Consider the following 18,181-nt stretch of genomic DNA (forward strand, 5'->3'; position numbering starts at 1 on the left):
TGGTGCCTCTCCTGTGCCTCCTCCAGGTGGGCCCGGCCGTACCCGAACACCTGTGAGCGGCGCTCAGGGCAGGTCTACACATGCTGGAGTGCTTCCATGGAGCTGCTCTGAGTGCACAGGAGAGCTCACCCCCCCGCCCACACCCCTGGTGGGAGCAGCTCTCCCAACCCCATAGCGCTGGGGCCAAGTGTCGCCCGTTGTCTCCCTGCCCAGGCTGAGCTGCAGGCCTCATAGCCCGTCCGGGTGCAGCGAACTGCAGCGCTGGGACATCAGCCCTGTGAGCAGTGCCAGCCTCCCCCTGTCCGTGTGGCTGCTGGCCCCCGAGCCGCTGGGCTGGAGGGCAGAGCTGGCTGCTAAGAGACACATGCAGCCCAGGCCAAGCAGTGCCAAGCACCGAGCTAAGCCAGCCCCGGACCTGGCCCCGTTAGCTGAGGCTCGTGGGCAGGGGCCCTGGGCGAAGCCGGCGATCTCGCGGCGCTGGAAGAGACCAGGGATTGAGGCAGCTGGGCCCTGTGGTCCCAGCCCGTGGTCCTGTCCCGTCTCTCAGCAGGGCTCCAGGCTGCACCAGACTAAAGCCCGGAGCGGGTCCCTGGCACGCCGGGGGCTGCTGCATGGCTGCAGGGGGGGCTCTCCAGGGTCTGTCCAAGGCAGCAGGGGGTGGGGCTGCCCCAGGGCAGGGGGAGCAGAGTTAGTATAAAATGGAAACGGGCTGCTGCTGAAGCTCTTTATTTACACAGGACCCCCTGGGTCGTGGAGGTGTCCGGACTGCACCGCACGCCTGTGTCCCCTCCTCAGCCCCTGTGGGCTCCTCTCCGTGGAGGGGACCAGTCCCGTGGGGCTTCAGTGCGCATGGGGCAGAGCTCTCCACTCCCACGCTTGCTGCTCCCCATGGCCCACGGGGCTAGAGCAGAACTGAGAGCAGCCCCGAGGCTGCTCTAACAGCGCAGGACCCAGCACAGTGGCCTGCACCCCCGCAGAGGGGCTAGTTAACAGTTTCGTGCCTCCCCCAGCAGCTAGCTCCACATTAGCCCTGGGGCAGGGGGCAGTTGCACTGGAGGCCTCACAAAGGGGAGAAGAACCCAGGCGTCCTGACTCTGGATACCAGCCATGGCCTGCAGCACCAGCGCTGCCTCTGTCCCTCCGAGTGTGGGGTAGGGGATGGGGCCGTGTGCCCCTCCCAAGCTCCAGCAGCTGGGCACAAGTCCTGGCCCCCGACGCCCTGGCTCCCGTCGCTCTGCCAGCTGCGCACACGGGTCCCTCACCGGCCAGGGTTCAATGCGGTGCCTGGCTGGGTTCTGAGCCCGGTGGGGGCGGCAGCAGGAGCCTCCTACCCTGGGATCCTCGCGTCCTCCAGCCGGCCGGGGACCAGCCGTGTGCTCGTCTTCCCCAGCCGCTGTGCTGGGAGCAGGTCGGTGGCCGGCCAGGCCCAGCGCTGCTAGGAGACACAGCCTGGATCAGAGACGTTCGGCCCCTTGTGCTCCCGGAGCCCAGCCTGCAGCCGTGCTGCCCCAGGCCAGCCCTGCCGCTGTTAGCCGGCCCGTGGGCAATATACCCCCCCCCGGCTGTGCGGCCTGTGGGCAATATACCCCCTCCCCCGGCTGTGCGGCCTGTGGGCAATATCCCCCCCTGGCTGTGCAGCCCTGGACACGGCCCCCGGCCTCCCCCAGCAGCACCCAGCTCCATCTACGGCCTTGGCTTAGCGCTTGGCACAGGGCCCAACGGGGACCGTCTCTGCCAGGCGGGGGGAACGGGCCCAGCTGGGGTCCCACTAACATGCTCAGGGCTGTTCCCGAGCGAGCAGCCGGGCCTCCCAGGACCCCGAGAGTTCCCAGAGCAAAGGCTCGGTGCCGGTTCTGTACCTGGGCTGCCGGGCAGGCCTGGAACCAGCAGGTGCTCACCTGGCGAAGATGTAGAGCACGTGGCCTGGGTCAGAGACCAACACCCTGCAGGTGGGAACAGTCTGTCAGCCAGGGCCCATCCCCCTGGCCTCTGGGCCCCACCACCCTGTACTTTCCTCCTGGCCTCCCTGGGGGATGGACCGAGCTGAGATGGTTCCTGAACCCAGCGTGCCTAGGGCCAGGCCTGATCCTGCCTCGCTGGCCACGGGGGCCATGGGGCTTGGTCACGGGAGCAGGCTGCTTCCGAGGCACCGGATCCAGCCCTGCTGAGCCCAGGGAGAGCCACAGCCACCCCCTGCTATCCGCTGCCATGGGGGGCAACAGGCCAGAGGGGTCTGAGCTTGGGGCAGGCTGGGAGCCAGGACGCCTGGGTTCTGTCCTCGGCTCTGGGAGGGGAGTGGGGGCTGGTGGTTAGAGCAGGGGGGGGCTGGGAGCCAGGACTCCTGGGTTCTGTCCCCAGCTCTGGGAGGGGAGTGGGGACTAGTGGTTAGAACAGGGGGGGGCTGGGAGCCAGGACTCCTGGGTTCTGTCCCCAGCTCTGGGAGGGGAGTGGGGACTAGTGGTTAGAGCAGGGGGGCTGGGAGCCAGGACTCCTGGGTTCTCTCCCCGGCTCTGGGAGGAGAGTGGGGGCTGGTGGTTAGAGCAGGGGGGGGGCTGGGAGCCAGGACTCCTGGGTTCTGTCCCCAGCTCTGGGAGGGGAGTGGGGGCTAGTGGTTAGAGCAGGGGGGCTGGGAGCCAGGACTCCTGGGTTCTCTCCCCGGCTCTGGGAGGGGAGTGGGGGCTGGTGGTTAGAGCAGGGGGGGCTGGGAGCCAGGACTCCTGGGTTCTGTCCCGCTGTGGATTCCCTGCCTGCAGCTCAGGCCGCTCCCATTGCTTAGGGCAGTTCCACTCCTTGGCCCCTCGCCAGCTCCGCTCCCTGCCTGGGCCCCTGCCTGTGGGGCAAGGCAGATGCTGAGTCGCTGGGGAGCAGCCAAGCTCCGTGTTGCACTGGAGTCAGCCAGCAGGAGGGAGCAGCCTCAGCGCCCTGCGGAATTGGCCCCTCTCTGGGCAAGGAGCCGGGGGAGGCACCCGGACCCCTCGTAGCTCTGCACTGGGGCAGGAGCTGGGAGAGAACCCAGGAGTCCTGGATCCCAGAGCCCCCGCTCTAACCACTAGACCCCACTCCCCTCCAGAGAACCCAGGAGTCCTGGCTCCCAGCCCCCGGCTCTGACCACCTCCCAGGCAATCTTGCCCTGAATTAACCTCTTGTGCCAGCTTGGGGTCCCGCTGAGCCGGGCCCTGGGAAGCCGGGCGGGGGGGGGGGGGTGCAAGGCCCATGGGCGGCCTGCGTGTGGAGGTGATGGGTGGCTGGCCTGGCTGGGGGGGGGGGGCTCCCATGGGCCTTGCCCTGGCACCTGGCCCAGGCGGGGACCCCCGGGGACTCACCGCTCCCCCCAGTGGTAGAAGGCTCGGTCCTGGTAGAAGTTGCAGAGGAAGAGCCAGAGGCTGATGGTCTCCAGCCAGAAGATGAGGAAGAGGAACCAGAGGGAGGAGAGGAGGAAGAGCTCGCACGCCATCCTGCCGGGGGGAGAGGGACGCTGCTGGGACAGGCAGTTCCACCCCCCGGGCTGGGGGCAGGCCGCCAAACCCACACCAGGCAACGGCTGGAGACCCAGCACGCAGCCCCCAGCTTCGCACAGGGAGCGAGACCAGAACCGGGCCCCTTCGATAACGCTGCACGCATGTGCTTTCACGTGGCACCCTCGTGTGCTCGCACGTGGCCTGGTCACACGTGGCACTGTTGTGTGCTCGCATGTGGTACCATTGTGTGCTCGCATGTGGCCTGCTCGCACGTGGCACCGTCGTGTGCTCGCACGTGGCCTGCTCGCACGTGGCACCGTCGTGTGCTCGCATGTGGCCCTGTCGTGTGCTTGCACATGGCACCGTCGTGTGCTGGCACGTGGCTTGCTCGCACGTGGCACTGTCGTGTGCTGGCACGTGGCTTGCTCGCACGTGGCACCGTCGTGTGCTCGCACGTGGCACCCAGCACACGCATGTGCTCTGCTCTCTGCCCACCTCAGGCTGACGGTTCTGTGCAGCCCGGGGGGGCGGCGCTGGGCTAACCGGGTGCTGGGGTCCCAGGCTCCAGCGGGACGCTCCTGCCCCGGGGTTCAGAGTTGGCGCTTGCTGCCCAGACGCGATTAACGGCTGGAGCAGGAGGCTGGGGGTGTCACTGGGAGCAAGCAGCATCCAGACCCCTTTGCGCCCGGGCCGGGGTGATCGACAGGGGCCCATGGGCGCCCCCCACATCCTCGGGCACTGGGGCCAAGGGGCAGGAAATGCTGCCCGGACTGGGGGCAGCGCTGGGCACCTGGGACAAGGGCGGGGACGGGGAGAGCTGCACCCGGGTGGGGGGGTTCGTGCTCCCACCCCCAGCTGCCCTCGCACCGGGGCACAAACACACACGTGCCAAAGACGTCGCACAAGTGTCCCCAGGTGCCCCTCACTCCCGACCTGCAGCCCCTGCTCCCCCGCCAGCCCCGCTGGTGCCCCTCACTCCCGACCTGCAGCCCCTGCTCCCCCGCCAGCCCCGCTGGTGCCCCTCACTCCCGACCTGCAGCCCCGGGCCTCACTCACCCTCGGCCCCAGAGCAAGACCCGGGAGCTGCAGCAGCGGCCTCGGGCCCGGGGATCACCAGGCCCCGCCCCTCCGAGCGGAGCCTCCCCTGGGTCCTAGCGCCGCCTCACCGGGCTGCCAAAGGCTCCCCCCCACCCGCTGTAAAACTCCCCGGCCACTGCCCCGCCCCACGGCACCGGGCCCCCCAACGCTGCATCGCTCAGACTTCGGCTTCGCCCCGGGCGCCAGGCCCGGGATCCCCCCCCCCCCCCGTGTGAGAACCGCTAGTCTGGGGGGGCTGGGAGCCCGGACGCCTGGGTTCTCTCCCCAGCTCGGCGAGGCGGGGCGAGGAGAGCTGGGAGCCCGGACGCCTGGGTTCTCTCCCCAGCTCGGGGAGGGGGGGGGAGCCCGGACGCCTGGGTTCTCTCCCCAGCTCGGGGAGGGGGGGAGCCCGGACGCCTGGGTTCTCTCCCCCCGCCCGTCTGTGCCAGGCTGAGCCCCAGGCTGGGGCGAGGCGTTTGCACGCAGAGCCGGGGGGGCCGGGGGGGGCCGGGCACAAGGTTCGCTCGGTCCCGCCCTGGAGCTGCCCATAAAGCCCCGCCCGGCCCGGCCCGGCCGCGACTCGGGCTGCGGAGCAGGATGGATTGTAACCGGGCGGCGGGTGAGCGGGGACCCCCGGCAGGGACCCCAGGGGCCGGGAGCCCCCCCCCGAGCCCCCCCCCCGGCAGGGACCCCAGGGGCCGGGAGCCCCCCCCCCCGAGCTCCCCAGCCCCACCCCGCAGCAGAGACCCCAGGGGCTGGGAGCCATCCCGGAGCTCCCCCTAGCCCCCCCGGCAGAGACCCCCCACAGGGGTCAGGAGCCCCCCCAGGCCCCACCCCAGGCAGAGAGCCCTGCAGGTGTCAGGAACACCCCCCCCCGAGCTCCCCTGGGGCAGAGACCCCCCCCAGGCCAGGAGCCCCCCCAGGCCCCTCCCCAGCAGAGACCCCTGGGGCCCAGAGCCCCCCCAGGCCCCTCCTTGGCAGAGACCCCTGGGGCCGGGAGCCTCCCCCAAGCTGGTCCGGGCTGGGGGTCGGGTGCTGGGTGCTGCGGTGGAGGGGGAGCGGGAGACACCAGCAGCCTGGCCCGGGCCCCCCCCTGTGCCCCATATTCCATGGGGGCGGGGGGCTTCTGCGGCCCAGCCGGGCTGGGCGCGGCCTGACACGCTCCCCTCTGCCCCACAGCTTCTGGCTCGGACCCCAAGAAACATGAGGCGGGGAAGGAGGGGGGGCACCCGCCTCACGCGGGGCCCCCCCAGCACAAGGTGAGGAGGGGATGGGGCCTGGCCCCCAGCTCTGGTAACGGGCAGAGACTAGACCCCGCCCCGCCCCTCCCCACGCCGGAGTGGGGGTGTTGGGGGGTCGCTGGGGGGGGAGGGGCACCTCCCCGTGACGTGCTGGGACCCCCACGCTGCGATGCTGGGGGGCCCGGGCCTGCGGGGGGGGGGGGGCGGGTCCCAGACAAGGCTGAGCCTCTTGCCTCTCTCAGGACGGGCCGGGATCCTCCTCGGACTCCAGCAGCAGCTCCAGTGAGAGCGACGGGGGGCACCACGGCAAGGTAGGGGGGGGGCAGGACCCCCCTGAGCAGCCCTGCCCCGGGGCCTGCTGCCACCATTGCAGGGAGCCAGGACTCCTGGGTTCTCTCCCTAGCCCCACGCCGGGGGGGGGGTCTATTCCTCACCCAGGTGCCGAGAGCCCCCCCAGCAGCCAGCGAGGGTCCATGGCCAGCAGCCCCTGCGTGGGAGCCTGGTTCCTGGCCCCCCGTCCCTGTTTGCCCAGGTCTGGGGGCCACGGCTGGCTGCCAAGGGCCGTCCCAGGTCCCCTGGCGGCTCCGCTGCCCCACACACTGCTAACCCTGCCCCACACGCTGCTAACCGCTGCCTCACACCCTGCCCCACACACTGCTAACCGCTGCCCCACACACTGCCCCACACCCTGCTAACCGCTGCCCCACACGCTGCTAACCGCTGCCCCACACGCTGCCCCACACACTGCTAACCCTGCCCCACACACTGCTAACCGCTGCCCCACACACTGCCCCACACACTAACCGCTGCCCCACACGCTGCTAACCGCTGCCCCACACGCTGCCCCACACACTGCTAACCCTGCCCCACACGCTGCCCCACACACTGCTAACCCTGCCCCACACGCTGCTAACCGCTGCCCCACACACTGCTAACCGCTGCCCCACACACTGCCCCACACGCTGCTAACCGCTGCCCCACACGCTGCCCCACACACTGCTAACCGCTGCCCCACACACTGCTAACCACAGGGCTGTTTGCACCCGTCGGCCCAGCCTGGGGCTCGAATCCAGTCTGCTGCAGGCAGGGCGGGACCCACAGCCCCAAGGCAGGGCAGGACCCATGGGACCCACAGGCCCCAGGCATGGCGGGACCCTGAGTCCCCGGCAGGGTGGGACCTGCGGGACCCACAACCCCCGGGCAGAGCTGGGACCCACAGGCCCCAGGCAGGGCGGGACCCAGAGTCCCCGGGCAGGGCGGGACCGGCGGGACCCACAGTCCCCGGGCAGGGCTGGGGACTGGCTGCAGAGGGCAGTTGGCGCTAACCCCCCCCACGCTCTCCTCCAGCCCCACGGCCCTGCCCCCCCCCGCTAACTCCCCCACTCTGTGCTCCAGCCCCACGGCCCTGCCCCGCTAACCACCCCCCCGCGCTCTCCTCCAGCCCCATGGCCCTGCCTCCCCCGCTAACCCCCCCGCGCTCTCCTCCAGCCCCACGGCCCTGCCCCCCCCGCTATCTCCCCCACTCTCTGCTCCAGCCCCACGGCCCTGCCCCGCTAACCCCCCCGCGCTCTCCTCCAGCCCCACGGCCCTGCCCCCCCCGCTATCTCCCCCACTCTGTGCTCCAGCCCCACGGCCCTGCCTCGCTAACCACCCCCCCGCGCTCTCCTCCAGCCCCACGGCCCTGCCCCCCTGCTATCTCCCCCACTCTGTGCTTCAGCCCCATGGCCCTGCCCCGCTAACCACCCCCCCGCGCTCTCCTCCAGCCCCATGGCCCTGCCTCCCCCGCTAACCCCCCCACTCTGTGCTCCAGCCCCATGGCCCTGCCTCCCCCGCTAACCCCCCCGCGCTCTCCTCCAGCCCCATGGCCCTGCCTCCCCCGCTAACCCCCCCGCGCTCTCCTCCAGCCCCACGGCCCTGCCCCCCCCGCTATCTCCCCCACTCTGTGCTCCAGCCCCACGGCCCTGCCTCGCTAACCACCCCCCCGCGCTCTCCTCCAGCCCCACGGCCCTGCCCCCCCCTGCTATCTCCCCCACTCTGTGCTTCAGCCCCACGGCCCTGCCCCCCCCGCTATCTCCCCCACTCTGTGCTTCAGCCCCATGGCCCTGCCCCGCTAACCACCCCCCCGCGCTCTCCTCCAGCCCCATGGCCCTGCCTCCCCCGCTAACCCCCCCGCGCTCTCCTCCAGCCCCATGGCCCTGCCTCCCCCGCTAACCCCCCCGCGCTCTCCTCCAGCCCCACGGCCCTGCCCCCCCCGCTAACTCCCCCACTCTGTGCTTCAGCCCCACGGCCCTGCCCCGCTAACCACCCCCCCGCGCTCTCCTCCAGCCCCATGGCCCTGCCTCCCCCGCTAACCCCCCCGCGCTCTCCTCCAGCCCCACGGCCCAGGCCACGTGCACAAGGAGAAGAAGAAGAAGAAGCTGAACAAGGAGAAGGAGAAGAAGGAGAAGAAGGAGAAGTCCAAGGAGAAGAAGAGCCACTGATGGCAGCGCCAGGCCCGGCCGCGTCTCACCCAGACTCCACCCCTGGATCTGGGCAGAGACCCGGCGGCTCAGCCTGGCACCCGCGGCCGTCGGCTGGTATCTTGGGAGCCTGCCCTTTGGAGCCTTCATTGAAATAAACAAGCTCCGACCCAGCCTTGCCCTGCAGGCGCTGTGGGGCTGATTAGCCCGAGCTAACGAGCGGGAGCTTCCTCCAGGTGCGGCCGGAGCCCCAGAACAGGTTCTGGAGGGGCAGGAGCTGCTCTCAGCCCCACCTGCGGGGAAGGGAACGGCCGCTTGGCAGGTGGCCCCGGGGAGGGGGAGGGGGGCGGCTCCAGGCTCTGCAGCCTCCTGCCTGGGCACAGCAGAGCTGGCGTGTGCCAAGCCAGCTCCAGTGTGGACAGCACCCGGGCGCTGGTGCCCTCGGGGCTGCTCCGATTGCTCTCCGGGGGGCAGGGAGCCTCCCTGGGGTGCCCCCCATGCACTGAGCAAGGCCCCAGTGAAGCCAGCACACAGAGCCACCATCACGGCTGTTTATTGGCTTGTTGTGGGTACAGGCGTTGGGGGGGGGGGCCCTCAGGCGCATGCAGCCCCCGTGGGCCCTGGCGAGGCAGGCCTGCCCCCCAGCAGCAGCAGCAGCACAGTAATACTGAGAAAGCACCAGGCAGCAGCGCACATGCATTCACATGCCCCGGGGGGGCGGGGGGCCTGCTCAGGCATTAGCGGGAGCTGCAGGAAGCCAGCCCGAAGGCAGCGTTCAGGGCAAGACTGGCGCCCGCTGCCCCACCCCCAGCCCCACCAGAAACCAAAGAACAGCGGCTGGTTCAAAATGGCCGGTGGGCCGTGCACCCAGCAGCCCCCCGAGTGCTGGCCCGGCTCTGCCCAGCCTGGAGATGGGGGCGGCGCCAGGCATTTCACACGCAAAACCAGCAGCACCCCAGCTTGGTGCAGAAGCGGGCAGGGGGCAGGGCTGGTGCGTACAGGACTCCAGGCAGGTTCCTCACGGCCCGGCTGGAGGAGACACTGCAGGGTAAGGGACACCCCCGCCCCCCAGACACTGCCCAGCGGAGGGTCCCCCCCTCCACCGACACTGCCAGGGCAGAGCCTGGCATCTCCCACGTTGGTCCCAGAGACAAGCCAAGCTCCAGCTGCCTCCCCCGCTGCCAGGGGGAGGGGACACCCTCCCTTCCATACCCCAGGTTGGGGTCAGAGGCCCTTCAACAAAACCCTGCAGTGGCTAAACCCATCAGAGAGGGACCCCCCCAGATCCTGGCCGGGAGCCGCTCACACAGACTCCCCCCCCCCACCCCCAGCCCTAACACGAGGACGGCACCGCAGCCCAAGCCGGAGCGGACACGGCCTTGTTTGACGCCCGCCGTCAGCCTGGCTGTGAACAGGCCCAGGCAGGGAGCCCGGCTGGGCCTGGGGCGCCAGGGGCCGGGTCCGGGCAGCTGGAGGGGGGGGGGGCAGCGGGGAGGCCCCGTCACCTGACCAGGTGGAAGGTCAGCCAGTACATGAAGAGCGGCTGCAGGGCGGCGATGGCCATGGTGAGGTACATGCGCAGCTGGTTCTTGGCCCCCCGCACCAGCACACCCTCCGCAGCCGCCTCCGACAGGATCTTCAGCCGCAGCGTCCTGATCTGGGGGGAGAGGGGAGAGCGCTGGGCCAGGGCCTGGCGGGAGCAGCCCTGGGCCACTAGCCACATGCTGCCACCTCTTCCCCACCCAGCGGTCTGAGCCCAACGTGCTGGGCACCGCTCGCCCATTGGTCTCCAGGACAAGGGCCTGGCATGGGACCCTCTCCTCGGCTCCTGCATCCGGACAGGAAGTGCAGGGGAGAAGCTGGTACCATGGGGCCCGGCCCCAGACACTGCAGCCCAGAGCTAGACACCCACCCTCCCTCCCTCCCAGGGACTGATCCAGGCCGCCTGCCCCAGAGCCGCGGCCGGCCCAGGCCCTGACTGCCGCGACCGGCTCTTACCATGAAGACAAAGATGGACAGGCAGCACCAGCTGAGCAGCAGGTAGTAGCCGGTCTTGCCGAAGAGCAGGCCGGACACGATGCCGACAATCATCCTACCACAGGAGAGGCATGAAGTGAGCGGGTCTGGGGTGCCACCCCGAGCCCTGCCATGCCCCCAGCACCCCCCTGCCATGCCAGGGCCCTCGGGCAGCACCCCACTGTGGCAGCGTCACTCACAGGGTGGGGGCAGGGATATGTTCCCAAACGCATCCCCTAGCCCCAATCTCATTTGAGGGGTCTGGACCCACACCCGAGTCGCGCCCCTGTTAACTCTGCACACAGCATGTCTGCCGGCACCAGAGCGCTGCTCCAGCCGGGTCTCCCAGGAGATCCCAGCCTCTCTGCCGCTCATGCTCCCCTAGCGGGCACAGGACTGGCCTCCTCCCCCCATTCGAGTGCAGTGGTTGCAGCTCCAGGCCGGGGAGGGGCCAGCACTCACCCGACGTACTTGTACCCCGAGAAGGCGACGAGGTCGATGGTGGTGAGGTCCGTGTTCACAGTCACCAGGTAGAGGCTCAGCAGGGTGGCCAGCACCTCCACAATCAGCCAGGCCAGGGCCGAGCTGGCCTGTAAGCCCAGGATGTCGGGAGAAAACCTGCATTCGCACAGGGGTCAGGAGGGTCAAAGGGCGCCAGCTGGGACGGGGGGGGGTCAAAGGGCATCAGCCTGCAGACGGGCAAGTTCCTGGCAGCCTCCTTTGCCATCTGCTGGCAGCAGAACCTACAACCCTTCCCATGCAGCCAGCGCCCAGGGGAGCGCGGGGCACCAGCAGCAGGGTCAGGCTGACCCCACGGCCTCCCTCTGGGCACGGAGAGACGCAGAAAGCGCCTGTACTGCTGGCTACAGGCCACCACAGACCTGTCTCCTCCAGGAACAGGAACAGGGCGTTCCCAACTGAGACTCCTGGGAAGGTGGGGCCGGTTCAGGCTGGGGTCCCCCCACCTGGAGGGCATTCCTGGACAGGATGCGGACACTTGGCAGGCGCCAGTTTTACCCTGGTGAAGCTTTTGTTCACATGGATCAGCCTGATCTTTGGTGCCTCAGCCCCAAGCTCAGCCGTGTCCCGGCCGCAGCAGGTGCAGAGTGTGGGGAAGAAGCTTCTTTGTGACGGACACAAACCCACCCCCCAGCACGAGGCTGCTGCGCCCCAGAGCTCGGCGAGAACCACACGCAGACGGGGCAGATGCGAGTCCTCAGGAGAGCAGAGACCCAAGGCTGCTGCTGTACCTGGGGAGCAACGTCCTCACCTGTTCTGGGTCCCCAGCGCTAAGCCAGCCACCAGGATGTACGTGATGAAAGCCATGACTGCGAAGGAAAGAGACACAAGCTGGTAAGTCCCAGACTCAGTGCTCCCATGCGGTGGGGACCGTTCCGGCCCGGCCCGGCCTATGGGATAGGGAACGCATAGATCTCCCTGAAAGGGCACATGCGAGATGCCAACCTGGGCTACTAGCAGGGCTGAGAGGGCTGCCAATGCCCACAGGAAACTCCGAGATGGGGGAGAGAGTAATTCTGCGTCCTTTACTCCCGGAGAGAGCCTCACAAGGAGTTAGCAGCCTAGTGGCAGCAGAATAATCCCTCCACCGTGGCCAGGCTGCTCAGCTGCCTCCCGTAGACAAGGCCTCGGAAACCAGGGAAGGTTTCAGGGAGGAAACCAATCCCTGTGCCTGCTCAGTTTGTGATCGGTTTATTTATATCCACGGTGACCTGCGCGACTTTCGACCCCCCATGCAAACACCCCCAAAAGTCAGGCCATAACACCCAGCGCTGCAATTTGCATGGCTGGGGTCTGCGGGACTCAGCCTACAAGCCTGTCTGGAAGGACGAGACCCACCCTCTGCACGGGGTCAACAGACCACGCTCTGCTGCCCAGCGAGGTACCTGGGATGTAGAGATCAGGGGCGTTGATGTCAAACCGGGGTGCTACGGGCGTGTCCTGCTGGTATCGCACCTGCCAGTCCTGCCAAGAGACACTCCTGTGAGGGGAACCCCAGACACCCAGCTGCTGCAGAGCCAGAAGGAGTGAGCTGGCAAGGGAGGGCAATCTCTGCATGGTGCCCATCCTCCCGAACCAGCCTCACGGAACGAGCCAGCCAGGCCACCCAGCGAGCGTCCCTCGGTGCAGCGCTCAGCAACCAGGAGCCAGCGCCCTGGGGCCAATCGCCCTGCACTGGAGAGTCACTTATGCAGTGTAAAAGCAGCAAAGCGTCCTGTGGCACCTTATGGACTAACAGACGTATTGGAGCATGAGCTTTCGTGGGTGAATACCCACTTCATCAGACACATGTAGTGGAAAGTGCGGGTCTGGGGGTGCTGCATCGCCCTGAGTCCTGCCGGCAGCACGGCCGTGCCGCCAGTGCCCCCCTCCCATGGGTGTAACTCTACAGCAGAGTGGTTGTAAGGGGCTGCAGAACGGCCCTGTGGAGTCAGACTGGCTCTGGATGGGGCGACACACATGACCCTGTATGCGCAGGAGGTATGTGATTGCAGGAGTCCCTTTGGGGCACCGCTCAGACTTAGGAGCCGGCTGATTTTGGTGGTGGATGGTGGCGGTGACGTCCTGGACTCTTCAATCCTCCATTTAAAGTTTTCAGGCCAAAGAGCCCTTTGCAACACCCATCACCCACCTGCTGATGAACAAGGCCGTGGCTCCGGTTACCCAGCCAGGTTCAGCCTTTCTGGGCTCACCTGGTGCATGAACGGGAAGAGAAGCAGCCCCAGCTTCCTGCCCACATAGACGGTGTCCACAGCAAAGTAATATTTCAGCTTGGTCACGGGGATGAAGCGGTCAATCTGCAAGGAGAGAAAAGCAGTTCAGGGCACGGGGTGGGGCGGCTGGGGGGTCCCGCACCAAGGGCAGAGCAGGGGCATCACAAGGAGAGGGCAGGTCAGAGAGACGCAGCCCCTGGCTCTATCGCAGCAGCGGGACGAAGTGGAGGCCGCGCTGTGGGGTGGGGACATCTGCCCCGGCCCCACTCACATTCCTGTCGACGATCTCCTTGCCCTGGCTGGCCAGGGTGGTGCCGTAGGCCACGGCGAAGCTGGAGACGGGCTCGGCCAGGAAGGAGCCCGCAGCGGGGGGCTGCTGGGCAGCGTAGCCCCTGCCCAGGGCGCCGGCGCTGGTGTCCTCGAAGAGCTGGTGAGGGCTGGCCACGCTGGCGGCCGGCAGCCGGCGCTTGGAGGCTGCGGGAGGGAGACGGCAGGTGAGTTGGGGCGATGGGACCTGGCACAGGGGGGCTCCCCCCCAGCGAGCTGCTGAGGGGCCGGAGACGCTGCCTCTGCGCAGCCCCTTCTGCCGCGGGCCCACGGGGGGGGGGGCTCCAGCGACACCGCCCACGGGGGGGCCCCGAGACACCCCAAGCGCCCCCCCCCACGGGCTGGGAGGCAGCAACCACCAGAGGCCGCGGCAGGGAACTGACCCGGACCCCCCCCTGCACCCCCCGAGCCGGGCTCCGGCCCCCCCCCGAGCCCCCCCCGCCCCCGCCGGGCTCCAGCCCCCCCGAGCCCCCCTCCCCCCGCCGGGCTCCGGACCCCCCCCCCGAGCCTCCCCCGCCGGCCTCCGGACCCCCCCCCGAGCCTCCCCCGCCGGGCTCCGGACCCCCCCCCGAGCCTCCCCCGCCGGGCTCCGGACCCCCCCCCCGACCCCCCCCCGCCCCCGCCGGGCTCCGGCCCCCCCCCCCCGCGCCTCCCCCGCCCCCGCCGGGCTCCGGACCCCCCCCCCCGAGCCTCCCCCGCCCCCGCCGGGCTCCGGACCCCCCCCTGAGCCCCCCTCCCCCCGCCGGGCTCCAGCCCCCCCCCCGAACCCCCCCCGCCCCCGCCGGGCTCTGGCCCCCCCCCCGAGCCCCCCTCCCCCCGCCGGGCTCTGGACCCCCCCCCGAGCCTCCCCCGCCCCCGCCGGGCTCCAGCCCCCCCCCGAACCTCCCCCGCCCCCGCCGGGCTCTGGACCCCCTGCCCCTCCCCCTGCCCTGGACTCCAGACCCCTCCCCCCACCGGGGCCGCCGTCCGGGTTCATCTTGCTCCGCTCCTGGGGATCTGTCACCCGCGCCCCGCAGCCGCTTTAATCGAAGCCCCGCCCACTTAGGGCCAACCGACCAGTCGGAAAACGGCACTATCCGCCATCGCTGCCAATCAGCGCTCGTCGACGCTGCCCTGCCAATCACGGGTCGGGGAGACGCGTCACGTGCCGGCCCGCCGCCGCGCTCATTGGGCAACAGCCGGGGGCCCGTTGCCTGGCGCGGTGTCGTAGCGCGTGCGTTTGACAATGCGCCGGAACGTCACGTTGCCAAGACGCTGCGTTGCATGAATGGTCGCGTGACCAGAAGTGCCGCCCCCTGACCAAGATGGCGACTGCGGGGCAGTCACGTGGCTGCAAGTCCCATTCGCTGCCCCTTTCCAAGATGGCGGCCGGTTACTCAAGCTCAGGCTTTCCCCAGTGCTGCAGGCCCAGGACCAGGCGCGCCCCTCCCGCCAGGGCCTGGAGCTGGGACCCCGCGTGGCTGGAGTCTCCCTCCCAGCCTGGGCGTCAACTGGGCCCTGCGGGGCAGGGGCCGGCCCTGGCGGTGGGAACCTGGGCCTGGGGCCTAAGGCTGCCCGTGCGGCAGGGCGCCCGGCCCCAGAGCCCGCAGCCCCCGCCGGGCCCAGCCAGCCCCAGAGCTCACGAGCCCCCACACCCCGACAGGGCACCCTGAGCGTGCAGCCGCCCCCTGCAGCAAGGCACGCTGGGACTGCCGCCTCCCCAGGCCCGGCTCACGCCGTACAGTGCAGCGAGGCATGCTGGGACTGCCGCCTCCCCAGGCCCGGCTCACGCCGTACAGTGCAGCGAGGCACGCTGGGACTGCCGCCTCCCCAGGCCCGGCTCACGCCGTACAGTGCAGCGAGGCACGCTGGGACTGCCGCCTCCCCAGGCCCGGCTCCCGCCATACAGTGCAGCGAGGCACGCTGGGACTGCCGCCTCCCCAGGCCCGGCTCACGCCGTACAGTGCAGCGAGGCACGCTGGGACTGCCGCCTCCCCAGGCCCGGCTCACGCCGTACAGTGCAGCGAGGCACGCTGGGACTGCCGCCTCCCCAGGCCCGGCTCACGCCGTACAGTGCAGCGAGGCATGCTGGGACTGCCGCCTCCCCAGGCCCGGCTCACGCCGTACAGTGCAGCGAGGCACGCTGGGACTGCCGCCTCCGCAGGACCCGGCTCACGCCGTACAGTGCAGCGAGGCACGCTGGGACTGCCGCCTCCCCAGGCCCGGCTCCCGCCATACAGTGCAGCGAGGCACGCTGGGACTGCCGCCTCCCCAGGCCCGGCTCACGCCGTACAGTGCAGCGAGGCACGCTGGGACTGCCGCCTCCCCAGGCCCGGCTCACGCCGTACAGTGCAGCGAGGCACGCTGGGACTGCCGCCTCCCCAGGCCCGGCTCACGCCGTACAGTGCAGCGAGGCATGCTGGGACTGCCGCCTCCGCAGGACCCGGCTCACGCCGTACAGTGCAGCGAGGCACGCTGGGACTGCCGCCTCCCCAGGCCCGGCTCACGCCGTACAGTGCAGCGAGGCACGCTGGGACTGCCGCCTCCCCAGGCCCGGCTCACGCCGTACAGTGCAGCGAGGCACGCTGGGACTGCCGCCTCCGCAGGACCCGGCTCACGCCGTACAGTGCAGCGAGGCATGCTGGGACTGCCGCCTCCCCAGGCCCGGCTCACGCCGTACAGTGCAGCGAGGCACGCTGGGACTGCCGCCTCCGCAGGACCCGGCTCACGCCATACAGTGCAGCGAGGCACGCTGGGACTGACGCCTCCCCAGGCCCGGCTCACGCCGTACAGTGCAGCGAGGCACGCTGGGACTGCCGCCTCCGCAGGACCCGGCTCACGCCGTACAGTGCAGCGAGGCACGCTGGGACTGCCGCCTCCCCAGGCCCGGCTCACGCCGTACAGTGCAGCGAGGCACGCTGGGACTGCCGCCTCCACAGGCCCGGCTCACGCCATACAGTGCAGCGAGGCACGCTGGGACTGCCGCCTCCCCAGGCCCGGCTCACGCCGTACAGTGCAGCGAGGCACGCTGGGACTGCCGCCTCCACAGGCCCGGCTCACGCCATACAGTGCAGCGAGGCACGCTGGGACTGCCGCCTCCCCAGGCCCGGCTCACGCCATACAGTGCAGCGAGGCACGCTGGGACTGACGCCTCCCCAGGCCCGGCTCACGCCATACAGTGCAGCGAGGCATGCTGGGACTGCCGCCTCCCCAGGCCCGGCTCACGCCATACAGTGCAGCGAGGCATGCTGGGACTGGTATCTCCATAGGCGGCAGCCCTCAGCTCAGGCTGGAATGCCGTTTGCTGGGCCTCGCTGGGTTCTGGCAGTTGGGTCAAGCAGGAGCATTGCAAGCTGGGACCTGGTGTTTCTGTAGCCTGAGTGTCTGGGCAGCACATTGGCTCCGCCTGCATTATACACGCAAGCTCCTAGTTGGAGGGGATTGACTGAGGTGGTTCCTGTGAGCCCCAGGTCGGGGAAGACAGGCAGAGGTGCCAGATCGAACCTTCGATCTGATGCTGCTTGAAAATAGCAGGTTCGGTCCAATACTCACCCCCTTGGTGGTGATACGAGGGGTTTCCTCCGTTCTCATAGGAACTGTGAGGCTGGGTCCAGGGGCGGCTCTAGGCATTTTGCCGCCCCAAGCACGGCAGGCAGGCTGCCTTCGGCGGCAGCCTGCGGGAGGTCCCCGGTCCCGCGGATTCGGCGGCAGCCTGCGGGAGGTCCCCGGTCCCGCGGATTCAGCGGCAGCCTGCGGGAGGTCTGCCAAAGCCGCGGGACCAGCAGACCGTCTGCAGGCTGCGACCGGCAGACAGCCCCCCATGGCTTGCCGCCCCAGGCACCTTGGCGTGCTGGTGCCTGGAGCCCCCCTGGCCGGGTCAGGCCTGGAGTCTACCTAGCCCATTAGCCCTTCTCCAGCAATGGCTGGTAGCCGCTGCTGGGAGTCCAATGGACCGTGGAGGAGGTGAAAACGCCTGCAGTGGAGCATTCCCGACCCTGCACCCACAGGGAAGTTCCCCCGAACTCCAGCCCACAAGGGGCGCCGCTGTGAAGGGTTTTAGGGGCATTACAGCTTCCTCTTTTTAGGTGAAAAGAGGAAACTTAAAATAGTGAGTCACAAACTGAAAACTCCTCATTTACCTGAGTTTCCATCACCTCCTTGGTCTGAACAGGGCTTCACTTGAACTTATCAAATCCCAATTAACATTTCTATAAGTGCTGAGTGGCCGCCCGGCCGGTAAGCACAGAGCCTTTCATGCCCATTTCTGAGCTTAATTGCCAAGCTTTGCAGGCCCTGGCTCCTCTGTTCACAGCTCTCCAGGCTGTCTGCATTTCAAAGGGCCAGCCTGGCGGCTGGGGGATGGCATGGGCTGGGGGATGCTGCTTCAGCTCTTTATCTTGATTGTTTCCCGGCAAGCAACTGAAGGGAGATGTGCTCAGGCAGGTCAGAGCCCAGGCCCCTGCAGTGGGAAATGGCTTCACCCAGGGGGAGCCCAGCAGGGCCTCCGTGAGCAGGGTGGTGGCACAGGCATGGCACCACAGGGAAACCAGCCCCTGTGCACAGACTGTGGCCTCATGACGGCTCCTCCAGTGCCCTGATTCGAGGTTAACACCTGCTAACGCCCACTGCCTGCTCTGCGTAGGGCTTGGCTGCGGTGGCACTACCCGTGCCCACCTCCCCAGAGCTGCAGCTAGGTTGGCCGGACTCTCCTCCCTTCCCCGGACGCTGTCTCCAAGGTGGGGTGGGTAAGTTGGTTTAAGTGTGTTACACTCACACCCCTGCCCTGGGGGCGTAGCTGGGTCCAGCTCATTTCCTAGTGTAGACGGTCCCCGAGCTGACCTGGTGTTTGGCCCAGCTGCTGGCGCGGTGCGGTTTGTGCTCCCCCTTGTGTT

At 69.2% G+C, this 18,181-nt stretch overlaps 2 protein-coding genes across 2 annotated transcripts; one reads left to right on the forward strand and one right to left on the reverse strand.

Moving 5' to 3' along the window:
- The first annotated feature begins 4,940 nt into the window (after positions 1 to 4,940).
- On the forward strand, positions 4,941 to 8,408 carry C15H19orf33 (chromosome 15 C19orf33 homolog). The gene is made up of 4 exons (XM_044989137.1): positions 4,941 to 5,154; positions 5,715 to 5,794; positions 6,019 to 6,087; positions 8,149 to 8,408. Exons 1-4 carry the CDS (start codon positions 5,133 to 5,135, stop codon positions 8,254 to 8,256), a joined length of 279 nt encoding a protein of 92 aa, XP_044845072.1. The 5' UTR covers positions 4,941 to 5,132; the 3' UTR covers positions 8,257 to 8,408.
- Positions 8,409 to 8,772: 364 nt separating this feature from the next.
- On the reverse strand, positions 8,773 to 14,416 carry YIF1B (Yip1 interacting factor homolog B, membrane trafficking protein). The gene is made up of 8 exons (XM_044989136.1): positions 14,265 to 14,416; positions 13,255 to 13,457; positions 12,963 to 13,067; positions 12,156 to 12,234; positions 11,522 to 11,579; positions 10,714 to 10,869; positions 10,234 to 10,327; positions 8,773 to 9,892 (listed from the first exon to the last, which is right to left on the reverse strand). The coding sequence occupies exons 1-8, from the start codon at positions 14,284 to 14,286 to the stop codon at positions 9,737 to 9,739; spliced, it is 873 nt and encodes a 290-aa protein (XP_044845071.1). The 5' UTR covers positions 14,287 to 14,416; the 3' UTR covers positions 8,773 to 9,736.
- Positions 14,417 to 18,181: the final 3,765 nt, after the last annotated feature.

Source organism: Mauremys mutica, chromosome 15 (assembly GCF_020497125.1).
Source record: "Mauremys mutica isolate MM-2020 ecotype Southern chromosome 15, ASM2049712v1, whole genome shotgun sequence".
Classification (NCBI taxonomy): domain Eukaryota; kingdom Metazoa; phylum Chordata; order Testudines; family Geoemydidae; genus Mauremys; species Mauremys mutica.

What these genes read in the sequence shown, in the direction of transcription:
- YIF1B (XM_044989136.1), bottom strand. Translation starts at nt 14,286, where the DNA reads ATGAACCCGGACGGCGGCCCCG. An exon ending in AGGAGATCGTCGACAGGAAT is followed by an intron (nt 13,068 to 13,254) that starts GTGAGTGGGGCC and finishes CTCTCCTTGCAG; the next exon opens with ATTGACCGCTTCATCCCCGT. An exon ending in TCGGGGTACAAGTACGTCGG is followed by an intron (nt 10,328 to 10,713) that starts GTGAGTGCTGGC and finishes CTCCTGTGGTAG; the next exon opens with GATGATTGTCGGCATCGTGT.
- C15H19orf33 (XM_044989137.1), top strand. Translation starts at nt 5,133, where the DNA reads ATGGATTGTAACCGGGCGGCGG. An exon ending in CGGGGCCCCCCCAGCACAAG is followed by an intron (nt 5,795 to 6,018) that starts GTGAGGAGGGGA and finishes TGCCTCTCTCAG; the next exon opens with GACGGGCCGGGATCCTCCTC. An exon ending in ACGGGGGGCACCACGGCAAG is followed by an intron (nt 6,088 to 8,148) that starts GTAGGGGGGGGG and finishes GCTCTCCTCCAG; the next exon opens with CCCCACGGCCCAGGCCACGT.